This window comes from Schistocerca gregaria, chromosome 4 (assembly GCF_023897955.1).
Source record: "Schistocerca gregaria isolate iqSchGreg1 chromosome 4, iqSchGreg1.2, whole genome shotgun sequence".
NCBI classification, from domain to species: Eukaryota; Metazoa; Arthropoda; class Insecta; order Orthoptera; family Acrididae; genus Schistocerca; species Schistocerca gregaria.
In genome coordinates this window covers 707,495,775-707,523,464 of record NC_064923.1, presented here as the reverse complement: position 1 = coordinate 707,523,464, position 27,690 = coordinate 707,495,775, and the positions used below count along the sequence as shown (strand labels likewise).

The window sequence follows — 27,690 nt, the reverse complement described above, 5'->3', positions numbered from 1 at the left end:
CTCACATGTTGCTGTGAGCTTCCAGTTGTTGGAGCCATTAAAGGATGCCATTCGTGGAAGACATTTTGAGGACGATGAGGAGGTGATTCACACAGTGAAAGCCCACCAGGGCAAGGGTTGGTACCGACGGGGCATACACACCCCTGTTTCGCCCTGCAGGAAAGCCATAGAATGGCATGGAGAGAAAATAGGGTGTGTAGATAAAACACCACTCCTTTGTGTGTAGAATTCTCATTATGTTCAATGAAGAACTGTTGAAGAAAAAATGCAGTACGTGGGTTGGACAAAAATATGGAAACACCGCGAGAATTGCACGCTTGAACGTAAATGTAGAAGCTAGCCAAGTCTGCAGGTTGCGATGTTGTATTTGACCGCGAACGGCACCTGTCAAATGTCCTCAGTACATTGTGCCAGTCTTGCTCATATCGGTATTCTGAGTATTTGGGAGTGAGTGTATCATGTCGGTGTAAAGTGAACTCGAACGTGGGCAAATTGCGGTGAGTGCTGCCGTAACCAAGGTAGCTGAAGTGCTTGGGGTGCATCGAAGATTTATACCGCATACGGTTATAGAGGGAAAACCTAATTCACCAAGTCACAACGCAGACAGAAGTGCGTACTGAGTGGTCGTGACGGACGGTCGTTGAAGAGGAGGTGACTCAAAATAGGACAGCAGCTGCAAGTGTCTCTGCAGAACTGAATGTGTCACTCGTGAACCCTGTCAGCACCAAAAGAACACTAAAGGAGTTGCAGAAGCTGGGAATTGCAGGGCCAGCTGGAGTTCCTGTGGTGTCACCGCCAGACACCACACTTGCTAGGTGGTAGCCTTTAAATCGGCCGCGGTCCGTTAGTGTACGTCGGACCCGCGTGTAGCCACTGTCAGTGATTGAAGACCGAGCGCCGCCACACGGCAGGTCTAGTCTAGAGAGACTCCCTAGCACTCGCCTCAGTTGTACAGCCTACTTTGCTAGCAATGGTTCACTGTCTACATACGCTCTCATTTGCCGAGACGACAGCTTAGCACAGCATTCAGCTACGTCATTTGCTACGACCTAGCAAGGCGCCATTTTCAGTTACTGTTCTGAACAGATAATATTGTGAATCATGTACCGTCAAGAGCGACGTTCATCATTAACAGATTAAAATTAAGTATCAAACTAATTACGTCCGCCTTCTGAATTCTCATTCCTTGTCATTTTCCAGACCTCACGTCAGTATAGTTCTTCCCTTCACAAGCCACCCTGCGTGAGATAAAGCGCGTGCATTTCGGCCTCCACTCCTAACACGGTGTTGGCTCTTCAGCGAAAACAACAGTTCCGAAATCACTCACCAGTGTTGAAAATGTCAGTAATAGGAAAACCTGGTGCCAAAGCAACAAAACTTGGAGTATGGAGCGGTGGAAAAAAGTCGTTTGGTCTTATAAGACTAGTTTACAACCTCCGGCCGAATTTACGTTCCCAGAGGGCAGCGTGGCGAGGATTCGTGATGATTTGTGAAGCCATAACGAGGTATTTCATGGGCTCTGATGGTAAGCTGTGAAGTCGCATTACTATCAATGATTATGTGACCATTTTGTCTGGTCAGATCCCTCCCACGGTACAATCTTTGTTGCCGAATGGAGACGAGAGGATTCCCGTTCACATAGCTCCATCGTCCAGGACTGGTTTTGCGAGCAAGCATGAATTGTAGCATCTCCCAGACCACCACAAACACCAGATCTCAATATTATTGACCTTTGTGATCTACTGTGGAGAGAAGAGTGCGTGATCGCTATCCGCCTCCATCATTGTTACAAAAAAAATGTTCAAATGCGTGTGAAATCTTAAGGGACTTAACTGCTAAGGTCATCAGTCCCTACATCATTGTTACGCTACTGGCCATTAAAATAGCTACACCAAGAAGAAATGCAGATGATAAACGGGTATTCATTGGACAAATATATTATACTAGGACTGAAATGTTATTACATTTTCACGCAACTTGGGTGCGTACATCCTGAGAAATCTGTATCCAGAACAACCACCTCTGGCCTTAATAACGGCCTTGATACGCCTGGGCATTGAGTCAAACAGAGCTTCAACACGATATCACAGTTCAACAAGAGTAGTGACTGGCATATTGTGACGAGCCAGTTGATCGGCCACCATTGACCAGAAGTTCTCATTTGGTGAGAGATCTGGAGAACGTGCTGGCCAGGGCAACAGTTGAACATTTTCTGTATCCAGAAAGGCCCGTACAGGACCTGCAACATGCGGTCGTGCATTATCCTGCTGAAATGTAGCGTTTCGCAGGGATCGAATGAAGGGTAGAGCCACAGGACGTAACACATCTTAAATGTAACGTCCACTGTTCAAAGTGCCGTCAGTGCGAACAAGAGCTGACCGAGACGTGTAACCAATGGCACCCCATACCATCACGCCGGGTGATACGCCAGTATGGCGATGACGAATACGCGTATTCAATGTGCGTTCACCGCGATGTCGCCAAACACGGATGCGAACATCATGATGATGTAAACAGAACCGGGATGAAAAAATGACGTTTTGCCATTCGTGCACCCACATTCGTCGTTGAGTTCACCATCGTAGGCGCTTCTGTCTGTGATGTAGCGTCAAGGGTAACCTCAGCTATGGTCGCCGAGCTGATAGTCCATATTGCTGCAAACGTCATCGAACTGTTCGTCTAGATGGTTCTTGTCTTGCAAACGTCCCCATCTGTTGACTCAGGGAGTGGGACGTGGTTGCATGATCCCTTACAGCCATGCGGATAAGATGCCTGTCATCTCGACTGCTAGTGATACGAGGCCGTTGCGATCCAGCACGGCTTTCCGTATTATCCTCCTGAACTCACCGATTCCATATTCTGCTAATAGTCATTGGATATCGACCAACGCGACCAGCAATGTCGCGATACGATAAACCGCAATCGAGATAGGCTACAATCCTACCTTTATCAAAGTCGGAAACGTGATGGTACGCACTTCTCCTCCTTACATGAGGAATCACAACAACGTTTCACCAGGCAACGCCGGTCAACTGCTGTTTGTGTATGAAAAATCGGTTGGAAACTTTCCTCATGTCAGCACGTTGTAGGTGTCGCCAGCGGCGCCAACCTTGAGTGAATGCTCTGAAAAGCTACACATTTGCATATCACAGCATCTTCTTCCTATCGATTAAATTTCGCGTCATCTTCTTGGTGCAGCAATTGTAATAGCCAGTACTGTACTTACATTTGTCACTGTTGTTCAGGAAGAATGGAATGAAATTCTCTAGCAAACCACACATGATCAGTATTTACCCAGTTCGAGACGACTGGAAGTTGTTTTGAATGCCAATGGTTTTCCTACAACGTATTAGGCACGGTAGTTTGTTGTGTTATGTCGGTGGCTGGTCGGAACGTGTCGGTATACTAACAGCCACGGTCCAACTACAGCTCACGGCCAACATGGCGCCTGCTCTGTTGAGACAATGGCAGCAGCGGTACTGCGCAACTCGGCTCGTTCCGCCAGACGACGATCTGGGTCGGTCACAATCAGCTGGTTCCCCTTCACGTGTCGCGGTCGCTCCCCTGACAGGGGGCCAAGATATCCTACGCTGTACCGGTCCAGTGGCTTATTTGAAATCGAGAAACCTACCAAGATGAAAATCTGACTTCTTAAGTAATAGAACCCAGTACGTTTTCCTCGATGGAGTGCCCCAGGGAACTGTGGTAGCTCCGCTGTTGTTTTCTATCTACATAAATGATCTTTTGGATAGGGTGGATAGCAATGTGCGGCTGTTTGCTGATGATGCTGTGGTGTACGGGAAGGTGTCGTCGTTGAGTGACTGTAGAAGGATACAAGATGACTTGAACAGGTAAAGAATGGCAGCTAACTCTACATATTAATTAATGCAGATGAATAGGAAAAAGAATCCTGCAATGTCTGAATACTCGATCAGTAGTGTAGCGCTTGACACAGTCACGTCGATTAAATTTTTGGACTTAACGTTGCAGAGTTATATGAAGTGGGACAAGCACGTAATGGCAGTTGTGGGGAAGGCGGATAGTCAGTCGTCTTCGGTTCATTGGTAGAATTTTGGGAAGATGTGGTTCATCTGTAAAGGAGACCGCTTATAAAACACTAATACGACCTATTCTTGAGTACTGCTCGAGCGTTTGGGATCCCTATCAGGTCGGATTGAGGGAGAACATAGAAGCAATTCAGAGGCGGGCTGCTAGATTTGATACTGGTAGGCTTGATCATCACGCGAGTGTTACGGAAATGCTTCAGAAACTCGGGTAGGAGTCTGTAGAGGAAAGAAGGCGTTCTTTTAGTGAATCGCTACTGAGAAAATTTAGAGAACCAGCATTTGAGGCTGACTGAAGTACAATTGTACTGCCGCCAACTTATATTTCGCGGAAAGACCACAAAGATAAGCTAAGAGAGATTAGGGCTCGTACAGAGGCATATAGGCACTCATTATTCCATCGTTCTGTTTGGGAGTGGAACAGGGAGAGAAGATGCTAGTTGTGGTACGAGGTACCCTCCGCCACGCACCGTATGGTGGATTGCGGAGTATGTATTTAGATGTAGAAAATATTGTGCAATCAACATTTTGAAAAGAAAAAGCACAAAAGAAGAGATGTAAACCAGTTGATGTGTTTCTGTGTTTAGGGCAACTGAAGACTACGTGCTGGATGACCTAGACAAAATTTCTAGTAGGCGTGATGAAAGGCACCTGGACCTTAATGTAGGAAAATGTAAGTAATTGCGGGTGAGTAGGAAAAACAAACCCGTAATGTGGGGATACAGCATTAGTAGTCGTTTAAATTTCTGGACCGAAAGTTGCAAAGCGATATGAAATGGAACGAGTATGTGAGGATTGTGGTAGGGAAACCTAATGGTCGACTTCTGTGTATTGGGAGAATTTTAGAAAAGTGTTGTTTATCTGTAAAGGAGACCGCATATCTGACGTTAGAGCAACCTATTCTTGAGTACTGCTCCAGTGTTTGGGATCCGCAGCAGGTCGAGCTGAAAGAAGATATCGAAGAAATTCGGAGGCGAGGTACTAGATTTGTTACCGGTAGGTTGGATCAGCATGAAAGTGTTATAGATATGCTTCAGGAGCTCAACTGGGAATCCATAGAGGAATATAACTCTATGGATAGGGTGTCTGTTCTTTCGGACACTACGAATGTAGTGTGTGGACATACAAGGTGAGAATATGTGTTTCCGGGAGGCGTGCGCGAGATAGTCCCTGCAGTAGCACAATCATCTGTGCCCTCGGTGGCTCAGCTGGATAGAGCGTCTGCCATGTAAGCAGGAGATCTCGGGTTCAAGTCCCGGACGGGCACACATTTTCACCTGTCCCCGTGCGCAGCTGACGGTATTAATATAATTATAATTCCCTAGAGGAAAGAAGACATTCATTAACCAATTAATTAAAATTGACGCTTTCGTTATGGGCAAATGTGGCAGCCCGTGCCAGTCTGTAAACACTACACTAATCAGTTAATTATCTGCCTGCGATATTTATTACCGAGTTTGGCAGGGAACCGTTCACTCCTTGATATGAGTTCGTTTTTGTCACCAGGCATAAGTTGTTTAGTATGCGTTGGTGAAGAGTTGGCTGCTGCAGTCTCAGTACAGCCCAGAAAAGCACAGGGATTAATGACTAGAAAGAGCAAACTATTTACTTCGGAATATGAATCCAATATCACTACCCCTGGAAATATTGAAATAGCTCATAAAACACCGTTACCTCCTCTTGATTAGATACGATGCACAATAAACACTCAAGTTTGATAACTGTTGTTGTCGTGTACAGATTACCTGTAACTTTTAGTTCCGATTGTGAGGCCATAGGGACTGATATCTGTCAGTGGTTTAGTGCGACATATATCTGTCACTGTCGCGTATTCTTGAAATGCGGGGCGAGTAAAATTTATGGGTGTAACAGTGCCGACAGCGGTCGAAGAGGGATTTTTTTTTGAAGTACGTGCTCACTCAAAATAGTAATTCAAATGGTCTTTATACTCAACAAGATTTGTATGATATTATACAAGAGATATCTGAAGTATTGTTTTGATAACTCCTTAAGGTGGGTTATCAAAAAATGGTTCAAATGGCTCTAAGCATTATGGGACTTAATATCTGTTGTCATCAGTCCCCTAGAACTTAGAACTACTTAAACCTAACTAACCTAAGAACATCACACACATCCATGCCCGAGGCAGGATTCGAACCTGCGACCGTAGCAGTCGCGCGGTTCCGGACTGAGCGCCTAGAACCGCTAGTGGATTATCAACAAAAGTAACATTTACACATATTGCGTAACACGCAGATCTTTGCTTACTATAGCTGTTCGAATCTTTAAAACCACTTCCACGCACACACGCACACACACACACACACACACACACACACACACACACACACACAAATAAAATAAGTCTGTTATACACATAATTTGGCAGTGTTGGAAGCCTACTTATAAGGTCACTGCATATGTTATCTGTTGGTTCACAATCTCTACATATGTCTGTTGTTTATGAAAACTGAAACAGGTTATGTGGAAAGGATTTGGAAATGCAACTTGTGAACGTTGGAAGGTACATATAGTAATATTTGCTTGTGTAAACCATGCACGCTTAGGGCTAAGTTGGGATCCATAGATTAAATCGACTCTTTATCTTCACTGCCTACTCTCCTGTTATTCATTCCAGCTACAATGAAGGAAATTAAAAAAAAAATACGCTTTATTGATGGAAAAGAAACGTGCAGTACAGAAAGGTTGACGTGATGTTGTGTCTGCTGCTTGACCTTTTAAGTAGGCTGCCAACAGTGGAAAATTATGCATAATATAGTATAAGAAACGTATTTGTGTGTATGTATGTGTGTGTGTGTACCCGCGCGGAAAATATTTTAAAGATTCGGACAGCTATAGTATGTAGAGACCGAGTGTTACATAACATGTGATAGTATTGGTTTTGTTGATAATTTATTTCTGTACAGGATTGTTAGCAGGAAGTCACTTAGCAATCTGTTTGCGAACCAAAAATGGACAATAGGAATATTAGTTTGCAAAGCCTTCATATCTCTTCTCTCTGTGACGACTGGCAGACATAACTCTTTAAAGTGTTTTAAATTAGTATCGCAATTGATATTCAGTTGCATCTGCGCAGCGGTGGGTAGTCTGCTATGAAATGGCAGGGCACGTTAAGAGTGTGTTCTGAACTGGAACTCGGAGCCTCAACCCTGATTTTCTTGAACACTGCTCTTACCGACTGACATAGTCCCCCTACTTACCTGGGTGATAACGTGCTTGCCGCCCACGCACACGGTTCGATTCCCGGCCGAGTCGGAGATTTCCTCCGCTGGTGGACTGTGTGTTGTGCTGTTCAAAAATGGCTCTGAGCACTATGGAACTCAACTGCTGTGGTCATCAGTCCCCTAGAACTTAGAACTACTTAAACCTAACTAACCTAAGGACATGACACACATCCATGCCCGAGGCAGGATTCGAACCTGCGACCGTAGCAGTCGCACGGTTCCGGACTGCGCGCCTAGAACCGCGAGACCACCGCAGCCGGCTGTGCTGTCCTCATCATCATTTCATACTAATCATCAACCGCGACTCGCCCAATGTGGCGCCGATTGAAATAAGACTTGTACTTGCTGGCCGAACCCGTATGGGACATCACGGCCAACAATCATATGATCATTTCATTTCATTTTTACCTACTGAGCTATCCGCTGCCGAGTGAAAGTTTGGTTCTGATAACAGCTCCCGTTCTAAGGGAAAACTATTTCTGCCCGATATCTTCCTTCCAGAAGTGTTTTGCAGAAAAGCTTTGTGAAGTTTTCGAGAGTAGGAGAGAGGTACAGGCAGAAATGAAACTATCAGGGTGGGTCGTGTGTGTGTATCTTAACCGATAAGAGAATTCCCCAGTGAAAGACAAGGTTCTGGATTTGAGTTTCAGCACACAGTTTTAATCCGCCAGAAAGGTCCAGTACATTCCAGACTGTTAACGGAAGTGGATTTTAACCCAGTGGCGTCTACGAAATTGTTATCGATTTTCAGAATGAATTTCGTCATTGGTGGAGACTGGCCTGCATGTACCATAGACAGCCCACCAATGCCCCGCTGTAACCTTCGTAAGGCACAATGGGGAAAATTCCAATCTTGCGTGGAAGAAACTGTGACCAGAATTCCTCCAATTCCGATAAACTAAGAACGGTTTACTAAACTGCTGCTGCAAGGACCCCACGAAACTATCTCACGTGGAGCTAGAAGAGAACACATACCAAGCCTTATCAAACAATGTGAATCTCTTCTTCAGCAATACAACAACACTGGAAATCCCCAGACTGCAGACTCACTGACCAAGCTTGTTGACGAAGAAAGAAGGAAACGCTAGCATGAGCTAGTTGAGCAGCTTGACTTCACCCATTCTAGCCGTAAAAGTTGGGGCGTTCTCAGAAACTTTGGGGGTGCTGTACATCCTAGCTCCAGACAGAGTGCTGTTAACCCTAATAGATAAGCTCAGTTATACTTGAAAGCTCCAAGATCCACGTCCCTACACAACAGAAGAAGGGCCTTAAAAACTCATGGGTGAAGCACTGAAGAACTGCGCAGAACAGTCAGCCATTGTGAGCACTATCCCTGAAGAAGAGGTGATAACTGCAATAAATGACATCAAATCAAGGAAAGCGGCCGGACCTGTTGGAATCCTACCGGAGTTTCTAAGGAACCTAGCTCCTAGAGCACGCACATGGCTCTGCAAATTTTTCTCCGCCCTACTTGAGACTGGAAACATCCCAAACAAATGGAAGGAGTCGAATATAATAGCTATCCTAAAGAGAGTGACTAACCTAATAGATGCAGTAATACCCGTGGCGCAAGCTGGTTTCAGGTTGAAGAGGAGCTGCTGCGATCAAGTTCTAGCACTAACCACGCATATTGAACGCGGTTTTCAGAACAAGAAAAGACCTGTGTAGTATTTATAGATCTCTCAGCTTCATACGATACTGTAAGGCTTAAAGAATTACTATATAAGCTTGCTACAGTAGTAAAATGTAATAAGTCATTAAAGCTCTTTTATAATATGCTGTTCACAAGGAAGTACAGGAACATCGTCACGGAAAAACAAGCAAAGCCCAATCCACAATAATGGACTGCCACAAGGCTCTGTGCTAGCTCCTTTACTGATTAATTTGTACATCTCTGATATACTGGAACTCAAATCACTTAAGTTCTTAAATGCCGATGATCTGGCTACTGCTTTGCATGGCGAGTCATTCGAACAATTGGAATCAGACCTAAATTCTGAGTTGTTGCAGCTTCATAAATACTAAAGGACCTGGCATCTGAACCTTAATGCACCAAAGACAGTAAGCACAGTGATGCACCTGAATAATAAACAAGCAGACAGGAAGCTGCGCTTGAATATAGCAGGCCAGAATATAAGACATGATGAGCACCAAAATACCTGGGTGTTAAACTGGACATTCAAAGAACACCTGCAGGATGTCAGCCAAAAACTCAGAGGCAGAGTCAATATCATCCAGAAACTCGCAGGCTCTGCCTGGGGAAGTAATGCTACGACACTTCGCTCTTCCTGCTTTGCTCTAATCTACAGCGTTGCAGAATAGTGTGCTCCTGTATGGCCAACAGTTCGCACGTCAATAAAGTAGATGTTCGCCTAAATGACACCTTGCGAACAATTACTGGAACAGTGAGACCTACCCCAACACCATGGCTCTCTGTGCTGGCAAACATTGAACGTCCCTCACTCCGTAGACAACACGCAATCCAAAGAGAAATGAAAAAAATTTCTGCTGACACCACGCTCCCCATACACGCTGTTCTGCATGGCCCGACACGATTAAAGTCAAGAAATCCCTTGTGGAACCACTCCTCGAACAAACGGGACGCCATAGCAAAATGGAAACACCTATGGCAACAAACAAATGTTAACAATGGACAACTCATGAAGAACCTGACTGATCGTGTTCCTGGCCTCAACACCCCACGAAGAACCTGGGTTTCACTAAACAGAATGAGAACTGGTGTTGGACAATGCAACGAGCTGATGGCCAAGTGGGGCTACGTGACTGCGGCGAAATACAGAGGATGCAGCTCACAATCGAGTGTGAAATTCATGGCTTTCGGGACGGTTCACTAGATGATCTGCACAGACTCACAGACAGTGCCATTTCTTGGCTTTGTAATACAAGTTTTTCTGTTTAATTGTTAATTTTTTGGACAGATTACAACATGTATGCACTTTAGGTTTAGAAGCACTGTAATATGTATAACTAAATCTATAACGAATAATGTTTTGTTACATTTGCATGTTAATTAGGTTTTCCATGCTGTGTATAGTACTGTAAGGAATCTGGCATATCTAACGCAAAATAAATAATAATAATAATGAATTTCTGAACTTGATTGATCATTAGCATTTCAGTCCATGTCATTTGCTCCACGTTCGCGTCTATTAGACTTACCTGAGACGTAATTTCGAATATAATTTAGTTAGTCAGTGATCAGACTCTTGCCTGGTTATAGCCCTGACCGCCCCCCCCCCCCCCCCCCCCGTCCCACACACACACAGGCACGCACGACACACACACACACACACACACACACACACACACACACAAATACGTGCGCGCGGGCACTTTCTTTTTGTATATGCAAGAACCTTACTGTTCTTGTCTAGGTCAGCATTTTATGATAGCAAATCGACGGTAGCTCCATTACAACTGATTGTGGCCAGTGTTTTAGGACATGAAGAAAATAAATGCCGACAGCCGTAATTTTATTAATTACGTTATTGGACTACCAGTTTCGGTGCCTCACTGACATCATCTTGACAGCTTAAAGTAGACAACAAATCTCATTTGCAAATCAGCTGCCATTATTTAAAATAAATTAACCATACATATACATCATCGAAAAGTATAAGAAGAGAGATCAAAGATATCAAGATGGTAAACTGAAATGCATGACATACAAACGTTGGTCACAGAACTGTCTTGTATCCATCAACTGTAGGAGGAGGAGATTAGTATTTAACGTCTCGTCGACAACGAGGTCATTAGAGACGGAGCACAAGCTTGGAGTAGGGAAGTATGGAGAAGGAAATCGGCTGTGCCCTTTCGAAGGAACCATCCCGACATTTGCCCAAAGCGATTTAGGGAAATCACGGAAAACCTAAATCAGAAATACCAGACGCGGGGCTGAACACAGCCGTCCTCCCGAATGCGAGTCCAGTGTGGTAACCACTGCGCTTCCCTGCTCTCAACCGATCAACAGTGTTAACAGAAACCGCATACATGACAGTGCTAACGCAGTATTACGAAATTGAGTTAAAATTCTCATATTACAGTAATTGTAAAAGCCTTCTTTGAAAAAGTATGCACTAACGATGGTATCACATGCAGTGATCGTAATGTAACGAAATGTCCTGAAGACAGAGAATCTGTCTCAGTTGAAATGTTGAAAGATAGGGAGCCGAAATAATGACTAAAGGAAAAAAGCAAACTAGCTCTAGCAGTGTAACTGAATTGTGAAGGAATGCAGTAACCGTTAAAAAGGCTAGAAAACAAGAAATGAACAATGCATTTAGTTCAAAGATCGAAAAAGTAATTTTTTTGTATGATGTAGCTGTGATTTATATATTCTATTAAACGTGCTTCATATCGACCACAAAATCAGATTTTAAAAATGTAACAAAATGTGTAAAACACAAGAAAATAAAATCCTTACAGTAGCTATCCCTATATTTGCATATGACATTTGTGTATCATGCACTTCAGTTTACCATTTTGAGATCTTTGATATATCTTATATGTTTTTACTAGTTTACATGTATTCTTAATGTATTTTAAATAATGACAGCTGATGTTACGTATCAGATTTGTTGTATATTTAAAGCTTGATTTTGCCGATTTATATATGGGTCGGAAGATGGTGCCAGAGGTACTAAAACTGATGGTCCAATAAAATAATAAATAAAATTGCGGCTGTCAGTATTTATTTTCTTCAAGTCTTGGACTAGCCGCAGTCCCATTCCATTTATACAAGTTGGAGCTACAGAAATGTTTTAGGAGGTTCTAGCTCTATCAGTCTCAAATATTCGTAAATTAAGAGCCCTGCGCTTCGAAATGGAATGAAAGATGAAAAGTGATGGAAGGAAAAGACATTTCGACAAAGTATGCTTCGCGCTTTAAAGTAGGGAACAACCTTCTCACTTGTACGCAACTGTGTAATGTTTTAGTTAAAGTGCCATGTTTGCTTCCACTGTATAGTTAATATGTCATTACTTAGAGCTTTAGTAGCCGCATAGATTTCTCGGTGTAAGTAATGTCAGTTAATTTATTAAGCTCATCCTAAGTGAAGATATGTGTATGTGCAAGTGCAGCACATTATCCCAGTATTCATTATTACTGCAGATGATCTACAAAAATGTGTGCTTAAAAGCAATAACATTGGGACGCATTACATTTTACAATAAACGGTGGAGAACAAGGCACTAATTACGAACGATAACGGCAGTTTTCGATTTCGGGGCTATTTCGTCTGTTATTTCGTCTTTCACTGATTACCTAGAACTCCTGTCACACTGGCTATATGAAAAAGATCCATTATCGACCGTTGTGTAACAATGGAAATTCGATCTGGCCAGCAATGCCCCTGTTCTTAACTTAAGCCGAGTATTTGTGTGTAGGGAAAAAGGATTTTCTGCTTCCATATTTATTGTGTTAAATTTTAAACGTAAAGAATTAGTCCAAAAGCAGTGTAATATAATTGTATTAATAAACTGAGTTTAATTTTTTTGACGAACATCTTCGGGAAACGAGTCAACGATTCTCTTAAATACGTTATTTACACTTTCCTCTATCACTGAAAAGGAGACCGCACAGCATATGAACCAACCAAAGTCGTTCCACGGACCTCCAAAAAATTCTCGAGAAAATCGGCCTTGAAATTTTCCTAACGTCTTTAATTCACAGCCTAATTTGTGGACGGGACTTACGGCTTTGTGGTAGAATGTTCTCCTACAACGTAGGCGGCCTGTGTTCAATTCTCGGGCAACGGAAGTTTTTAAACAACGGTGTTCGTTCTATGAGCATTTCCGTGAAGCGTTAAGTATTTGAAGATGAAAAAACTAATCTGTATGTTTTTTATTTAAACCATCTTTATTAACAATATTTTATAAAAGATCGTTCATTAAGAATTTATATTTTTTGTGTGATAAGTATATCGAAATATGAAAACATGCATTTTTCATAAAAAATGGCAATTAGATACGTGTTAATTAGCATATATTTGAATAAGCTCTTTATTTAAGTGACTTAGGTATTAGGTCCCAACGGAAAAAAATAGTGGCCGAAACGGGAGACGAACCAGCGCTTTCCAGTATCGAGTGCTACCGACTTTGTTTGTGTTTCATCTTACATATTTTACGCTTGGCAGGAATGCCCTTAGACAAGTACCATTGTTAAGAGGAATTGCATCAGTCGGGTGTCGAATCCTGGCAACCGGAGACGGTCGTGGAACACGCACCATTGTTGAGAAACTTGCATAATCGAACCTGGGACACCCACGTTGTAAGCGAGCTTTGTACCATAGAGTCCAGCGATATGTCGACAAAGTCGTCAAAGGATTACTGAATTAAAAACACTCGAAAATTTCAAAGTCGATTTTATCGAGAATGTTTGCGAGCTGTATCGAACTGCTTTGGAGGATTGGTATGTGAGTTCAGGACTTCACTTATGATAAATGTGTCGTTGATAATATTACAGAAAGTATGTCTGCGTATGTGAGGAACGTTGGGGACCTAATACGGAACCTTACGGAACTTCTCAGTTAGAAGAAATGTCTGTCAACCTCACTTCTTAAAGTACGTAGCCGAAATATGAAGTTAACAATTCGTTAGATGTGCCATTAATATCATAGCAGCTAGTTATTGTTAACGAAATAAACGTATGGATTTCCTTCCGACTGTCCAGAGATAGGTGGAGGACGACTTACCTGGATAAGGCGGCGTACTTCCGGAGGCGCTGCGGCCCCGTCTGGAAGCACTGTTCCACCGTCTCGGCAAAGTGCGGCAGGCGCGAGGTTTTCGTCCGTACCGCCATCTCCTGCGACGCTGACAGCTGAAACACAAACAAGGCTCACACTGACGCCAAACTGCGTGCGATGGTACATAAACCCTGAGTCGCACAGCCGAGAAACTCAAGCTGGCGTGCGTAATGGTCATAATTATCTTGCACGAAGTATATGAAGACTGAGTTCTCTAAATGAAGACTATTACTATGCCATCAGCATTTTACCTTTACCTTTAAATTAATGCACAGTTCAAATGTTCAAATGTGTGTGGAATGACCAACCTGCTGAGGTTGTGTATATATATTGCGCCGTTTCCGAGTTAACTAACATTGAAGTTAGCCAGCGAGGCCTTTGTGTGAGTATTCTAGCGGCCCGCCAGGTACAATTAGCATCAGTAGTTCCCATAGGGCAGAAAATAGCGCACGAGACTGATCAGCGTTTGTCTCGGATTAGATCTTTACTGCCGTCCCATATCCAATTTGTGTATCGCTTCCTTATCCGGCTGTAGAAAACCGAAGCAAGAACACGTTTGGTAACAACGTTTCTGGCGGGCCGCTTGAATCTGCACGCGCAACGGCCTGATTGGCTAACTTCAACACCAATTAACATGGAAACGGTGCAACGTATCGAACTTTTTCTTAACAAATATTTCTCAGTGCAACCTATCCTGCAACACCCTTACAAGCTTTTGAGACAGTTCTGACCGCCCTGTTCATGTTCATACCTATGTTATTTATGCAGACATATTTATATGGTCTTGTGATCTATCTTTGGGTGATTTGTTAACGTTTTGTGCTGTAAGCAGCCACAAAGCAGCGATTTACTCCATCAGAAAATAAGTGAGGTACGTTTAAGCATTGTTCTTCTTTCTTTTCTTTAGTAAAGAGCTATGATTATTATTTTTCTTCTTTAGTTTCTTCCTCCAAACATTTTCGCCTCGTGAACGATTTAGCAGGACCAAAAGGAGCATATATAAATAGAAAACAACTACCACATTAACCTAATGTGTTGTAAAGTACTGATGAGATTCGGAAAAGATCTTCATTCAGTGTTTTCACTTATTTGTTAGCACCTCGGGACACTTATTCTCTTAGCTAATGTCTGGTGGTCATATTTATCCGCAGCAGAATATTCAGATCTGAACAGAGAGGCTACCGTGAATCTGCTGAGACTGATTTTTGTTCTTGTTGATGAGGATGACTGCTGTGATGTTACAGTTAACACTAAGGGAATATTTATTATCAATAAAGAACATATTTACGAACTGCAACTATTGGTATGCAGAACTCAATACTTATTTAGGACACTCGGTATAATGTTTGAATATCGAATTTTCTAAAGCTCCTCAACTTTCAGATTCAAATGGCACCAAGCACTATGGGACTTAACATCTGAGGACATCAGTCCCCTACACTTTGAACTACTTTAACCTAACGAACCTAAGGAGATTACACACATCCATGCCCAAGGTAGGATTCGAACCTGCGACCGTACCAGTAGCGCGGTTCCGGACTGAAGCGCCTAGAACCGCTGGGCCACAGCAGCTGGTTCTCAACTTTCGTCCTAGAGTATATATTATATGGCCTTTATTAGATTCGACCCGGTAATTAAAAACAAGCAAGCAGCAAGCACTCCGTCTTCAGGCCACAAGTGGCCCATCGAGACCATCCGACCGCCGTGTCATCCTCAGTTGACGATGCAGATAGGAGGGGCGTGTGGTCAGCACACTGCTCTCCTGGTCGTTATGACTGTTGTCTTTGACCGGAGCCGCTACTATTCGGTCGAGTAGCTCCTCAATTGGCATCACGAGGCTGAGCGCACCCAAAAAAATGGCAACAGCGCTTGGCGGCTGGATGGTCACCCATCCAAGTGCCGGCCACGCCCGACAGCGCTTAACTTCGGATATCTCACGGGAACCGGTGTATCCACTGCAGCAAGGCAAATACAGAAGCTAATCAACGTGAAATGAGAGTTGTAGGTCATGAACGATGTGAAGGTTAGTGATAGGTCCAAACAGTGTATTATGACGTCGTTCTTAGCTGGAAACTTGGCAAACACAGACTGCGATGCTCTCTTTGAACGATACACTTAAAAATCACTGACTTGCCGCTTTCATTTCAACTAAAAGTTTGGAGCTGTGATGAAATCACACTCTCTGCTATTTGCCGGGTGCATCAGTTTAACAGTGTCATAGATAGGTTAAGAAAGGTGAAGGGTGCTGGGAAATGGGAACTGGTAGTTGACAAGAAGGCAATTAGGAGGAGAACGTATACAGACAATTTTACTTTGCGTATATGCAGTAGATTTGACCAACTGTCCGAGTTGAGTGGAGAGGAGCCTCTTGTAGTCCTCAGCAGTTAGGAGGCCCAAGTAAGTTCCAAAGTCTAACAGAAAGGAGAAGGTTCTGCTGCTAGGTAGTTCACACGGTAGTGGTTTGGGCCAGCAGTTGCAGGAAGTGTTGAGGAGTGAGTACCAGGTCACCGGCATTGTGAAGCCTAGTGCAGGGTTGGCTCAGGTGACTGACAGCAAATGGGAGTTATGTAGGAATTTTACGAAGTAGGATCAGGTAGTGATAGAGGGTGGAGCAGGAAATAGTCTTGATAGGGACGGGGAATACGATGTAGGTGGTGAACTGGTAAAGATAGCTATTCAAACTGGTGGCACTAATATGCATTTCATGCAACTGTTTCAACATCATGATCGTCCTCATCTTAACGCGGTTGAAGGCGCGTTAGCATGAGTCTGGAGAAGGCGCTGATGGCAAAGGGCATGAGCCACATTGCATTGGTCCCAGTTGAGTCTATCAATAGACCGGGATTCACTAGGCATGGCCTGAACCACGGTAGGTATTGGAAGGGGAGGCTGGCGAAGCTTATAGGTGACGGTGTAGCGGGTGGTGGTGGGATCACTCATGGAAAAATTCCTGTAGTGGTTGGTGTTAGAGCTGCACCTTTTTTAGACTGAAGTCAGCTGATAGGTATACCTGCTTCAAGGAAGCCCCTCTTACTAAGCAATCACCTTCAGAGGACGTCATGTTTTCAAGTAGAGAAGGAATTAGCATATTTCATCAAAATATAAGAGGTATTACAGGTAAAGTTAGTGGACTGCTTATAGATGTTGATTCTGAAATTATTGGTATATCGGAGCACCACTTAAAGAATCTGACAATTCAAAGGCTTCCTTTTCTAGTAAACAGATTAGCTGGCTGATTTTCAAGGAGTTCCTTGTGGAGTGGGGAAGTGGGCATGTACGTAAAAAACACTATTCCGTTTAAGTCAATAGACGTGTAACGACACTGCACTGAATAAATATTTGATGTTGAGGAGGGACGTTTGAATTTAGTGAAACTAAGCTTCTAATTGTTGTTGTTTATAGGTCCCCTAACTCTGACTTCAGAGCGTTTATGCTCAAGTTAGAGAGGGTTCTTGATTCACTTTACGGGAAGTACCAGAAATTAGTTAAATGTGATGACTTCAATATTAATTTTGTGTATGATTATGAAAGAAGGATGTTAGTAGATCTCCTAAATTCATATGATCTGATGCAGATTGTGTTTTTTCCCACTAGGGTGCAGGGGAACAGTAGCACAGCTACAGACAATATTTTTATTCATTCTTCATTAATAGATGGGCATTCTATTAGTAAAATGGTGAATGGCCCCTCAGATCATGATGCACAAATTTTAATCCTAAAAGGCTTTTGTACTGAAACTAATGTAACACATAATTACAAACCATACAGGAAAGTTAATCCAATGGCAATAGGGAGTTTTTTAAACCCTCGCCAAGGAACAAGAGTGGCAGAACGTTTATAGTGCCGATAACATAGATTGCAAATATAATGCTCTCATTAACACATTTTTCTCATGTTCTTTGAGAGTTGCTTTCCATTACAACGTTCTAAACGGGTACTAGCAGTAAAAGGGAGTCTGGGAGGCTGACTAGTGGGATAAGGGTATCATGTAGAACACAGCGGGAATTATATCAAAATATTAGAAGTAGTCACAATCAAGCTACAATAGCCCATTACCAACAGTATTGTAAGGTGCTTAAAATGTTATTAGGAAGGCAAAGAGTATGTGGGGCGCAAATAGAATAACTAATTCACAGAATAAAATTAAAACCATATGGTCAGTTGTGAAGGAAGTGTCTGATCAGTAGCACTAGGTCGACGTTATAAAGTCAGTCAGTAGTAAAAATATTTATGTTACTGGTAAGACAGATACATGTACAGTATTTAACAATCTTTTTCTGAGCATTGCTGGTGAATTAAATAAAAAATTAGTTTCTACAGGGAATCATATAACTTTCTTTGCATATACCTTTCCGGGATTCATGTCTGAAATACTCCTCTGTGATACAGACAATGGGAGACTGAGTCAATACTTAAATCACTAAAGACTAAGGACCCTCGTAGATATGATGGAGTGCCTAGCAAAATATTAAAGTACTGTGATCCACATGTTAGCCCTGTACTTAGCCATATTTGTAATTTTTCCGTTAGGAATGGTCAGTTTCCAGAATGATTAAAGAAATTTATAATTTATAAAAAGGGAGAAAGGGAAAATGCAGAAAATTTCAGACTGATGTCTCTACCACCAGTGTTTACGAAAGTTATTGAAAAGGCTGTGAATGTAAGGATAATTGATCATTTTGTATGACATAATCTGCTATTAAATGTACAGTTCGGCTTTAGAAGTCACTTAACAACTGAAAATGATATATTCTCTTTTCTCTGTGAGGTACTGGAAGGGTTAAACGAAAGGTTTCGAACGCTAGGCATATTTTTTGATTTAACTAATGCTTTTGATTGTGTTGAACACAAAATACTGCTCCAGACGTTGCACTGTTAAGGAATGTGGGGAGTAGTTCACAATTGGTTCACCTCTTACTTTAGCAACAGACAGCAAAAGGTCATTACTCACAGTTTTGAGAATGGCTGTGATGTGGGACCTGAGTGGGGTACAGTCAAATGAGGGGTGCTCCAGGAATCAGTGTTGGGCCACTCCTGTTCCTTATTTTTTGTCGTCTTCAGTCCTGAGACTGGTTTGATGCAGCTCTCCATGCTACCCTATCCTGTACAAGCTCCTTCATCTCCCAGTACTTACTGCAACCTACATTCTTCTGAATCTGCTTAGTGTATTCATCTCTCGGTCTCCCTCTACGATTTTTAACCTCCACGCTGCCCTCCAATGCTAAATTTGTGATCCCTTGATACCTCAGAACATGTCCTACCAAGCGGTCCCTCCTTCTCGTCAAGTTGTGCCACAAACTCCTCCCCAATTCTATTCAATACTTCCTCATTAGTAATGTGATCTACGCATCTAATCTTCAGCATTCTTCTGTAGCACCACATTTCAAAAGCTTCTATTCTCTTCTTGTGCAAACTATTTATCGTCCTTGTTTCGCTTCCGTACGTGGCTACACTCCATAAATACTTTCAGAAATGACTTCCTGACACTTAAATCTATACTCGATGTTAACAAATTTCTCTTCCTCAGAAACGCTTTCCTTGCCATTGCCAGTCAACATTTTATATCTTCCCTACTTCGACCATCGCCAGTTATTTTGCTCCCAAAATAGCAAAACTCCTTTACTACTTTCAGTGTCTCATTTCATAATGTAATTCCCTCAGCATCACCCGACTTAATTCGACTACATTCCATTATCCTCGTTTTGCTTTTGTTGATGTTCATCTTATATCCTCCTTTCAAGACACTGACCATTCTGTTTAACTGCTCTTCCAAGTCCTTTGCTGCGTCTGATAGAATTACAATGTCATCGGCGAACGTGAAATTTTTTATTTCTTCTCCATGGATTTTAATACCTACTTCGAATTTTTCTTTGGTTTCCTTTACTGCTTGCTCAATATACAGACTAAGTAACATCGAGGAGAGGCTACAAGTCTGTCTCACTCCCTTCCCAACCACTGCTTCCCTTTCAGGCCCCTCGACTCTTATAACTGCCATCTGGTTTCTGTACAAATTGTAAATAGCCTTTCGCTCCCTGTATTTTACCCCTACCACCTTTGAATTTGAAAGACAGTATTCCAGTCAACATTGTCAAAAGCTTTCTCTAAGTATACAAATGCTAGAAACGTAGGTTAGCCTTTCCTTAATCTTTCTTCTAAGATAAGTCGTAAGGTGAGTATTTCCTCACGTGTTCCAATATTTCTACGGGATCCAAACTGATCTTCCCCGAGGTAGGCTTCTACCAGTTTTTCCATTCGTCTGTAAAGAATTCGTGTTAGTATTTTGCAGCTGTGACTTATAACTTGATAGTTCGGTAATTTTCACATCTATCAACACCTGCTTTCTTTGGGATAGGAATTATTATATTCTAAGAAGAATAGGGTATTTCGCCTGTCTCATACATCTTGCTCACCAGATGGTAGAGTTTTGTCATGACTGGCTCTCCCAAGACCGTCAGTAGTTCTAATGGAATGTTGTATACTCCGGGGGCCTTGTTTCGACTCAGGTCTTTCAGTGCTCTGTCAAACTCTTCACGCAGTATCGTATCTCCCATTTCATCCTCATCTACATCCTCTTCCATTTCCATAATGTTGTCCTCAAGTACATTGCCGTTGTATAGACCCTCTATATACTCCTTCCACTTTTCTGCTTTCCCTTCTTTGCTTAGAACTGGGTTTCCATCTGAGCTCTTGATATTCATATAAGTGGTTCTCTTTTCTCCAAGGTCTCTTTAAATTTTCTTGTAGGTAGTGTCTATCTTACCCCTAGTGAGATAAGCCTCTACATCCTTACATTTGTCCTCTAGCCATGCCTGCTTACCCATTTTGCACTTCCTGTCGATCTCATTTTAGAGACGTTTGTATTCCTTTTTGCCTGCTTCATTTACTGCATTTTGATATTTTCTCCTTTCATCAAATAAATTCAATATTTTTCTGTTATCCAAGGACTTCTACTAGCCCTCGTCTTTTCACCTACTTGTTCCTTTGCTGCCTTCACTGCTTCATCCCTCAGAGCTACCCATTCTTCTTCTACTGTACTTCTTTCCCCCATTCCTGTCAATTGTTCCCTTATGGCCTCTCTGAAAATCTGTACAACCTCTGGTTCTTTCAGTTTATCCAGAACCCATTTCCTTAAATTCCCACCTCTTTTCAGTTTCTTCAACTTTAATCTACAGTTCATAACGAACAGATTGTCGTCAGAGTCCGAGTCTCCCCCTGGGAATGTCTTACAATCTAAAACCTGGTTCCTAAATCTCTGTCTTACCATAATAAAAAATCTATCGGAAACCTTCCAGTGTCTCCAGGTCTCTTCCACGTACACAACCGTGTTTCATGATTCTTAGACCAAGTGTTAGCTATGATCAAGTTATTCTCTGTGAAAAATTCTACCAGGCGGCTTCCTCTTTCATTTCTTAGCCCCAATCCGTATTCACCTACTATGTTTCCTTTTCTCCCTTTTCCTACTCTCGAATTCCAGTCATCCATGACTATCAAATTTTCGTCTCCCTTCACTACCTGAATAATTTCTTTTATCTCATCATACATTTCATCAATTTCTTCATCTGCAGAGCTTGTTGGCATATAAACTTGTACTACTATAGTAGGCATGGGCTTCGTGTCTATCTTGGCCACAATAATGCGTTCTCTATGCTGTTGGTAGTAGCTTACCATCACCCCTATTTTTTTTATTCATTATTAAACCTACTCCTGCATTACCCCTATTTGATTTTGTATTTATAATCCTGTATTCTCCTGACCAAAAGTCTTGTTCCTCCTGCCACCGAACGTCACTAATTCCCACTATATCTAACTTTAACCTATTCATTTCCCTTTTTAAATTTTCTAACCTACCTGCCCGATTAAGGGATCTGATATTCCACGCTCCGATCCGTAGAACGCCAGTTTTCTGTTTCCTGATAATGACGTCCTCTTGAGTAGTCTTTGCCCGGCGATCCGAATGGGGACTATTTTTCCTCCGGAATATTTTACCCAAGGGGACGCCATCATCATTTAACCATACAGTAAAGCTTCATGCCCTCGGGAAAAATTACGGCTGCAGTTTCCCCTTGCTTTCAACCGTTCACAGTACCTGCACAGCAACGCCGTTTTGGTTAGTGCTACAAGGCCAGATCAGTCAATCATCCAGACTGTTGCCCCTGCAACTACTGAAAAGGCTGCTGCCCCTCTTCAAGAAACACACGTTTGTCTGGTCTCTCAACAGATACCCCTCCGTTGTGGTTGCACCTACATTACGGCCATCTGTATCTCTGAGGCACGCATGCCACCCCACCAACGGCAAAGTCCATGGTTCACTGGGGGGGTCTTTATTTACATAAATGATATGCCCTCTAGTATTACGGGTAACTCCAAAATATTTCTCCAAAATATTTGTTTGCTGATGACACTAGCTTTGTAGTAAAGGATATCGTGTGCAACATTAGCTCGGTTTCAAATAGTGCAATTCATGATATAAGTTCATGGCTTGTAGAGAATAAATTAACGCTTAATCACAGTATGATCATTTTTTACAGTTTCTGACATATGGTTAAACGTAACCTGACGTTTTAATTTGACAGAACGGGCATACGATTAGTGAACGTTAAATTTCTAGGTGTTCAGATATATAGTAAACTGTCGTGGAAAGCCCATGTTCATGATCTTGTTGAAAGATTTAATGCTGCCATTTTTACAATTCGAATGGTATCTGAAGTGAGTGATCGTTCGACCCGAAAATTAGCCTATTTTGCTTATTTTCATTCGCTTATGTCGTATGGTGTTATATTTTGTGGTAACTCTTCCAATTCTAAACGGATATTTTTGGTGCTCAGAAACGGGAGGTTCGTGCAATAGGTGGTGTAAATTCACGAACCTCTTGTCGACCTCTGTTCACTTGTCTGGGTGTTCTGGCATTGGATTCGCAATATATATATGTATATTTTTTACTGTCGTTTCTTGTTAACAATATCAACTTATTCCCAAGAATAAGCAGCTTTCAGTCAGTTAATACTCAGCAGAAATCAAGCCCGCATTTGGATCGGACTTCCTTAACTCTTATGCAGAAAGGTGCGCAGTATACTGCTGAATCCATTTTCAGTAAGCTACCACTCGAATTCTAAAATCTTAGCAGTAATCCACGTGCTTTCAAATCGAAACTGAAGAGTTTCCTTATAGGTCACTCCTATCCTGTCAAGCAGTTCCTTGAAAAATTAAGCTGATTCTTGTATGGTTGATTGCGTTTACTTAAACTTATGGACTGACTTTTTTCTGAGTTCATAAACATTTTATTTTCATCTATTTTTACTTTTATGATGTGATTTCGTGTAGTGACATTTTCCATGGCTTTGGAGATTTGCTCCTCAATTTGGTCCTACGAAACTTGACGTGTAAATAAAATAAATAAATAAATAAATAAATAAAATAGAGACCTCTGCTGTTTGCACGCAAAAGCGACGATTTGAAACTTCTAGTGTTTATGTGAGGCGTGGTCGTATGGCTCAACTTGTAACACCATAGCTTAGAGACTACATACCTTTTGTTGATTCATTTAGCTTTCTGTTTTGTTCAGCGTCCCATCGTTGAACTTCTGTAATTAGTGCACGATTAATTCGATACTGTAATGAAGTGTAATCTCTGTAATATGTAGAATACGAGCATATGTTTTGTCTTTGTCATATAATCTCTTTGGTTATCTTTGAGGTTGAATAATTTTGTTTAAATTTTTTTTTGGATTGTCGATTTGTGCAAATGTTCTGTTTTATTTAACAGTGGTCAAGATTAAGGTCCCACCTCCACTGAAAGTAGTTCAAATGCACCAAGTTACTTAATTATAGAAAGTTTCAATTACTCTTGCTATTCAAGTCAAATTCTGTACAATATTGGGTTCCTCTTGGGCATTAAAAGTGCATATTAATGTTGCAACAGGATCAACAGTTTGTCTATTGTGCTTATGCTAGGTAACAAGTAACAGAAAAACCACTGTCTATGAAAACAGTAACTTCTTTATTGAAAGGACAATGAGAAGTAATTTGTTAGTGAACTCCATTTAATTTTCATTCTAAGTTGAAAGGTGTTTGGTAGTGAGAGAATTAATCTATGTGCAGTAACTAAATTTGCTGTGAACCATATCCATATTTCATGACAGGTAGGAACTTGTTTGAAAAGTAATACTAAACCTATGTCCACTTTACGATTCTACAGTGAATATCAATAGTAGCGTTACTGATACCATTCAATTCGACTAAGTCCTCAAAGTAATAGTGTGTTTTGTTATCTGTTATATTTATGCAAATAGTTTGCTCTGATCTGTTAGCTCCAACCTTAACGTGAACATACTGTATTCAGGTGCCAGAGTTCATTGCACTCGCATGTGGCAAAGTGTAGGTTGTGTTTGTCCGTTAAGGTTGCTCATACTTAATTTCTTGAACGAGAATGTCAATCATTCTCTTGCCTAATTAGGCTTGCGACCTCTTTCCTTGTTCTTTGAACAGTGTAGACAAGTAAAACATTGTTTGTTACTGTTTATAAATATTTACGTAATACTGACTTTCACTTCCTATAAGGCGCGCCGTTAGGTACAACACGATCAACATAACAAAATTCCTCTCAGAGGGTAACACTGCTCTGTTGCTTTATACCATAATCGCTTTAATAAGATTGTTTTATTTCACGACCCGACTCCAACTTTAAGGTTATGGTATAACAGTAGCGGAAAGTAGTGTTATAAACTACAACAGAATTGCATGCGAAAGGTATCAGGGCCGTCAAGAAATTATAAGTTGCCTTATGTGTTCATTTTATCGTTGTGCTGGATCCGTTCTGGTCGACAAGAAATTTCAGACATGAACGTCCGTTTTGAGTTTGACATAAACTGACGAGCCAAAACGATTGACTACTCTCCACCACGAGTTTCATTTCTGGTTGGTGGAGTTGCGGCCACGTGACATGGTAAGGAAAGTATATAAGCGGGCCAGAGACGAAAGGGGAATCGTTCTAGCGACCATACGGGGCACAAACGGGGAAACTCATCGGCGTAAATGACTTTGACAAAGGGCTGTCACGGCCAGAGGCCGGGAACCAGCATCTCAGAAACGTTGAACCTGGTCGGTCGTTAGAGTGGCTCTGTCGTGAGTATTTATAGAAAGTGGCTGGAGGTCAGTGAAACCACGAGTACGCGATTATTACGCGACTATGCTGCATGGCCACGCCTCATTGCGGAATGTGGAGGTCGCAGACTTGCCCGTTCACTAAGGCAGGATAGGAGGCAATCCGTGGCAGATCCGACGACCGAGTACAACGCTGGAGCAGGCACACGTGTTTCGGAGCTCACCGTTCAGCACGTACTGTTAAAAATAGGCCAGCGCGGCGGACGACCCCTATGTGTTCCCATACTGACCCAACGACATCGTCAGTTGCGATCGCAGTAGGCCATGGAATCGTCGAGACTAGACAAAGAATCAATGGAAACCTGTCGTCTGATCGGATGAATAATTTGTCTTGCCACAGTAGCTCGAAGATGGTGTCCAAATGCACCATCATCCAGGTGAACGGCCACTTGAAGGACGCGGTACACTGTAGATGCTGGCCGGTTGGCGCAGTATTATATGGGGGACGTTCACCATTGGCAAACGAAGTCACCCATTACAGCCAATGACTACGGACCACCCGCAGCAATTTATATGTGATGTCTTCCCCGACGGAAATGGTATCTTCCAGCAGGATAACTGCCCATGTCACAAGGCGGTAACCGTGCGACAGTGGCTTGAGAGGCATGATAGTGAATTCACTGTGATACATTGGGCATAAAATTCACCTGATCTGAACTCTGTGGAAGACATCTAGGACGCTAACGGCACCAGCTCCGCACCTAAAAAGCACCGGTCCACAGTGGACAGGAAGTGCGTGATCTGTACGTTGACACCTGGTGCCACATACCTCCGGAAACCTACCAACAACCTGTCGAATACAAGCCACTCAGAGTCGCTGCTGGATTGCGTTCCAAAGGTGGACAAACAATCTGTTAAGTAGGCAGTCAGAATGTTCTGCCTCATCAGTGCGTGGTGTCTATTTTTTGAACGTCCAAGCAGAGCACAGTGGTTTCATGTGGCATTCACATTAGTTGCTATGAACCAATTACATGTAAGTACGCACAGCCATTGTTTAAGGTATTACATTGGTCTGTTTTAGAACATTGGTGCACGTTTCATGCTGCTGTAGTGTGACCTTTTTGCGGAATTAACATCGGTTCCGTAAACAGAGATCTTGTGAAATTCAGCTCAATGCGTTCGTCCATCAGATCCATAGGGCAGGATTATCTGTGTAGTTTGCATGCCGCCAACATCAAACTGGGGTTGTTCCGTCAGTTTCGTATAACACTGTTTGTGCACATCGTGTGCTAAGACCTGCTTTTACACATTTAGTTATTAGATGCAGAAAAGATGGATAACTGAGGCACTGAGATCCGTAAGGCCCAAAGCACAAAGTTCTCAGAAAAACAGATGATTGTGAAAACCTCATTTATAGCCGAACCACCAGATTCAGAGACTTGACTTAATTTTTACCCTACTCTCAACAGCTTATATTTCCTATAAAAAGCAATGTACCGACTTTGTGTTATGAAATTTTAATTAATATATAGGATTATTACTATTATTAATGTTAGTCCACAAAATTTTCATTTATAGGCTAGTGGTTCAAAAATGGCTCTGAGCACTATTGGACTTAACTGCTGAGGTCATCAGTCCCCTAGAACTTAGAACTACTTACCCCTAACTAACCTAAGGACATCACATACATCCATGTCCGAGGTAGAATTCGAACCTGTGACCGTAGCGGCAGCGCGGTTCCAGACTGTAGCGCCTAGAACCGTTCGGCCACTCTGGCCGGCGCTATAGGCTAGTGGCAAATTGTCTTACATTATGGATATTCTCTGGCTTGAGGTTCAGATCAAACTGTCTGTTCGCTTCAGGCATGAAATCTAGTAGTTTTGTTAGGTCTATGTGTTAGAAGCTTGATCTAGTTGATTTGTTACATCTTTGTGTTGCAAGGTTAATATTTACCTCCCACCTACGTGTATGGGCACTAGGTTTTGCAAGCCATAAACAAACTGTGAAGAAATAAAAAATTATGCTCTCCCTCGACGACTTGAAAAAAATTGTGTCCTCCCACGACTCCAAAGAAGACGTTTCTTTAAACCACAGTTCAGAGCAATCTGTTTAAAACTTCAGGACTGTAAAATTTCTGAAATGTACATTGTTACCACGAACACCAAATTTTGGTTTGGTGCTGAGGTCTGTAAGACTTTTGAGGATTCTGAAGTGCTCAGCGTCCATTTTACAGACTGGAACGTTGAAACCATGGAACGTAAGGTTACGGTGGGGCATCCCTTCAAGAGCTTCCTGCTTTTATGAAGAAATGCTAGCCAGTGATAGTTCCTACAGCAATGAAAATTTGTATTTTGGGCTCATATGGAAGTGAATATCAAGGAAATGGAAGAGACAGCTCTTTGCAAATGTTGACATATACAATGTAGGACTAAAGCTGGTTCACTGTAAGATGAATAGATGTCATGCCTGCTACAATCTCAAAATCGATGTTAATGTGGTTTACGCCTTTATGGTTCTTA

At 42.2% G+C, this 27,690-nt stretch overlaps 1 protein-coding gene across 4 annotated transcripts in view; it reads right to left on the bottom strand.

The window, feature by feature from the left end:
- Positions 1-27,690, bottom strand: part of LOC126266685 (proton-coupled amino acid transporter 1-like) — a 421,916-nt gene that overhangs the window by 53,730 nt on the left and 340,496 nt on the right. For all 4 annotated transcript variants that reach the window (XM_049971110.1, XM_049971111.1, XM_049971112.1 and 1 more), the window contains one exon: positions 14,022-14,146. In XM_049971110.1, coding sequence (XP_049827067.1) covers positions 14,022-14,146 — 125 coding nt within the window. The remainder of the gene's footprint in view (positions 1-14,021; positions 14,147-27,690) is intronic.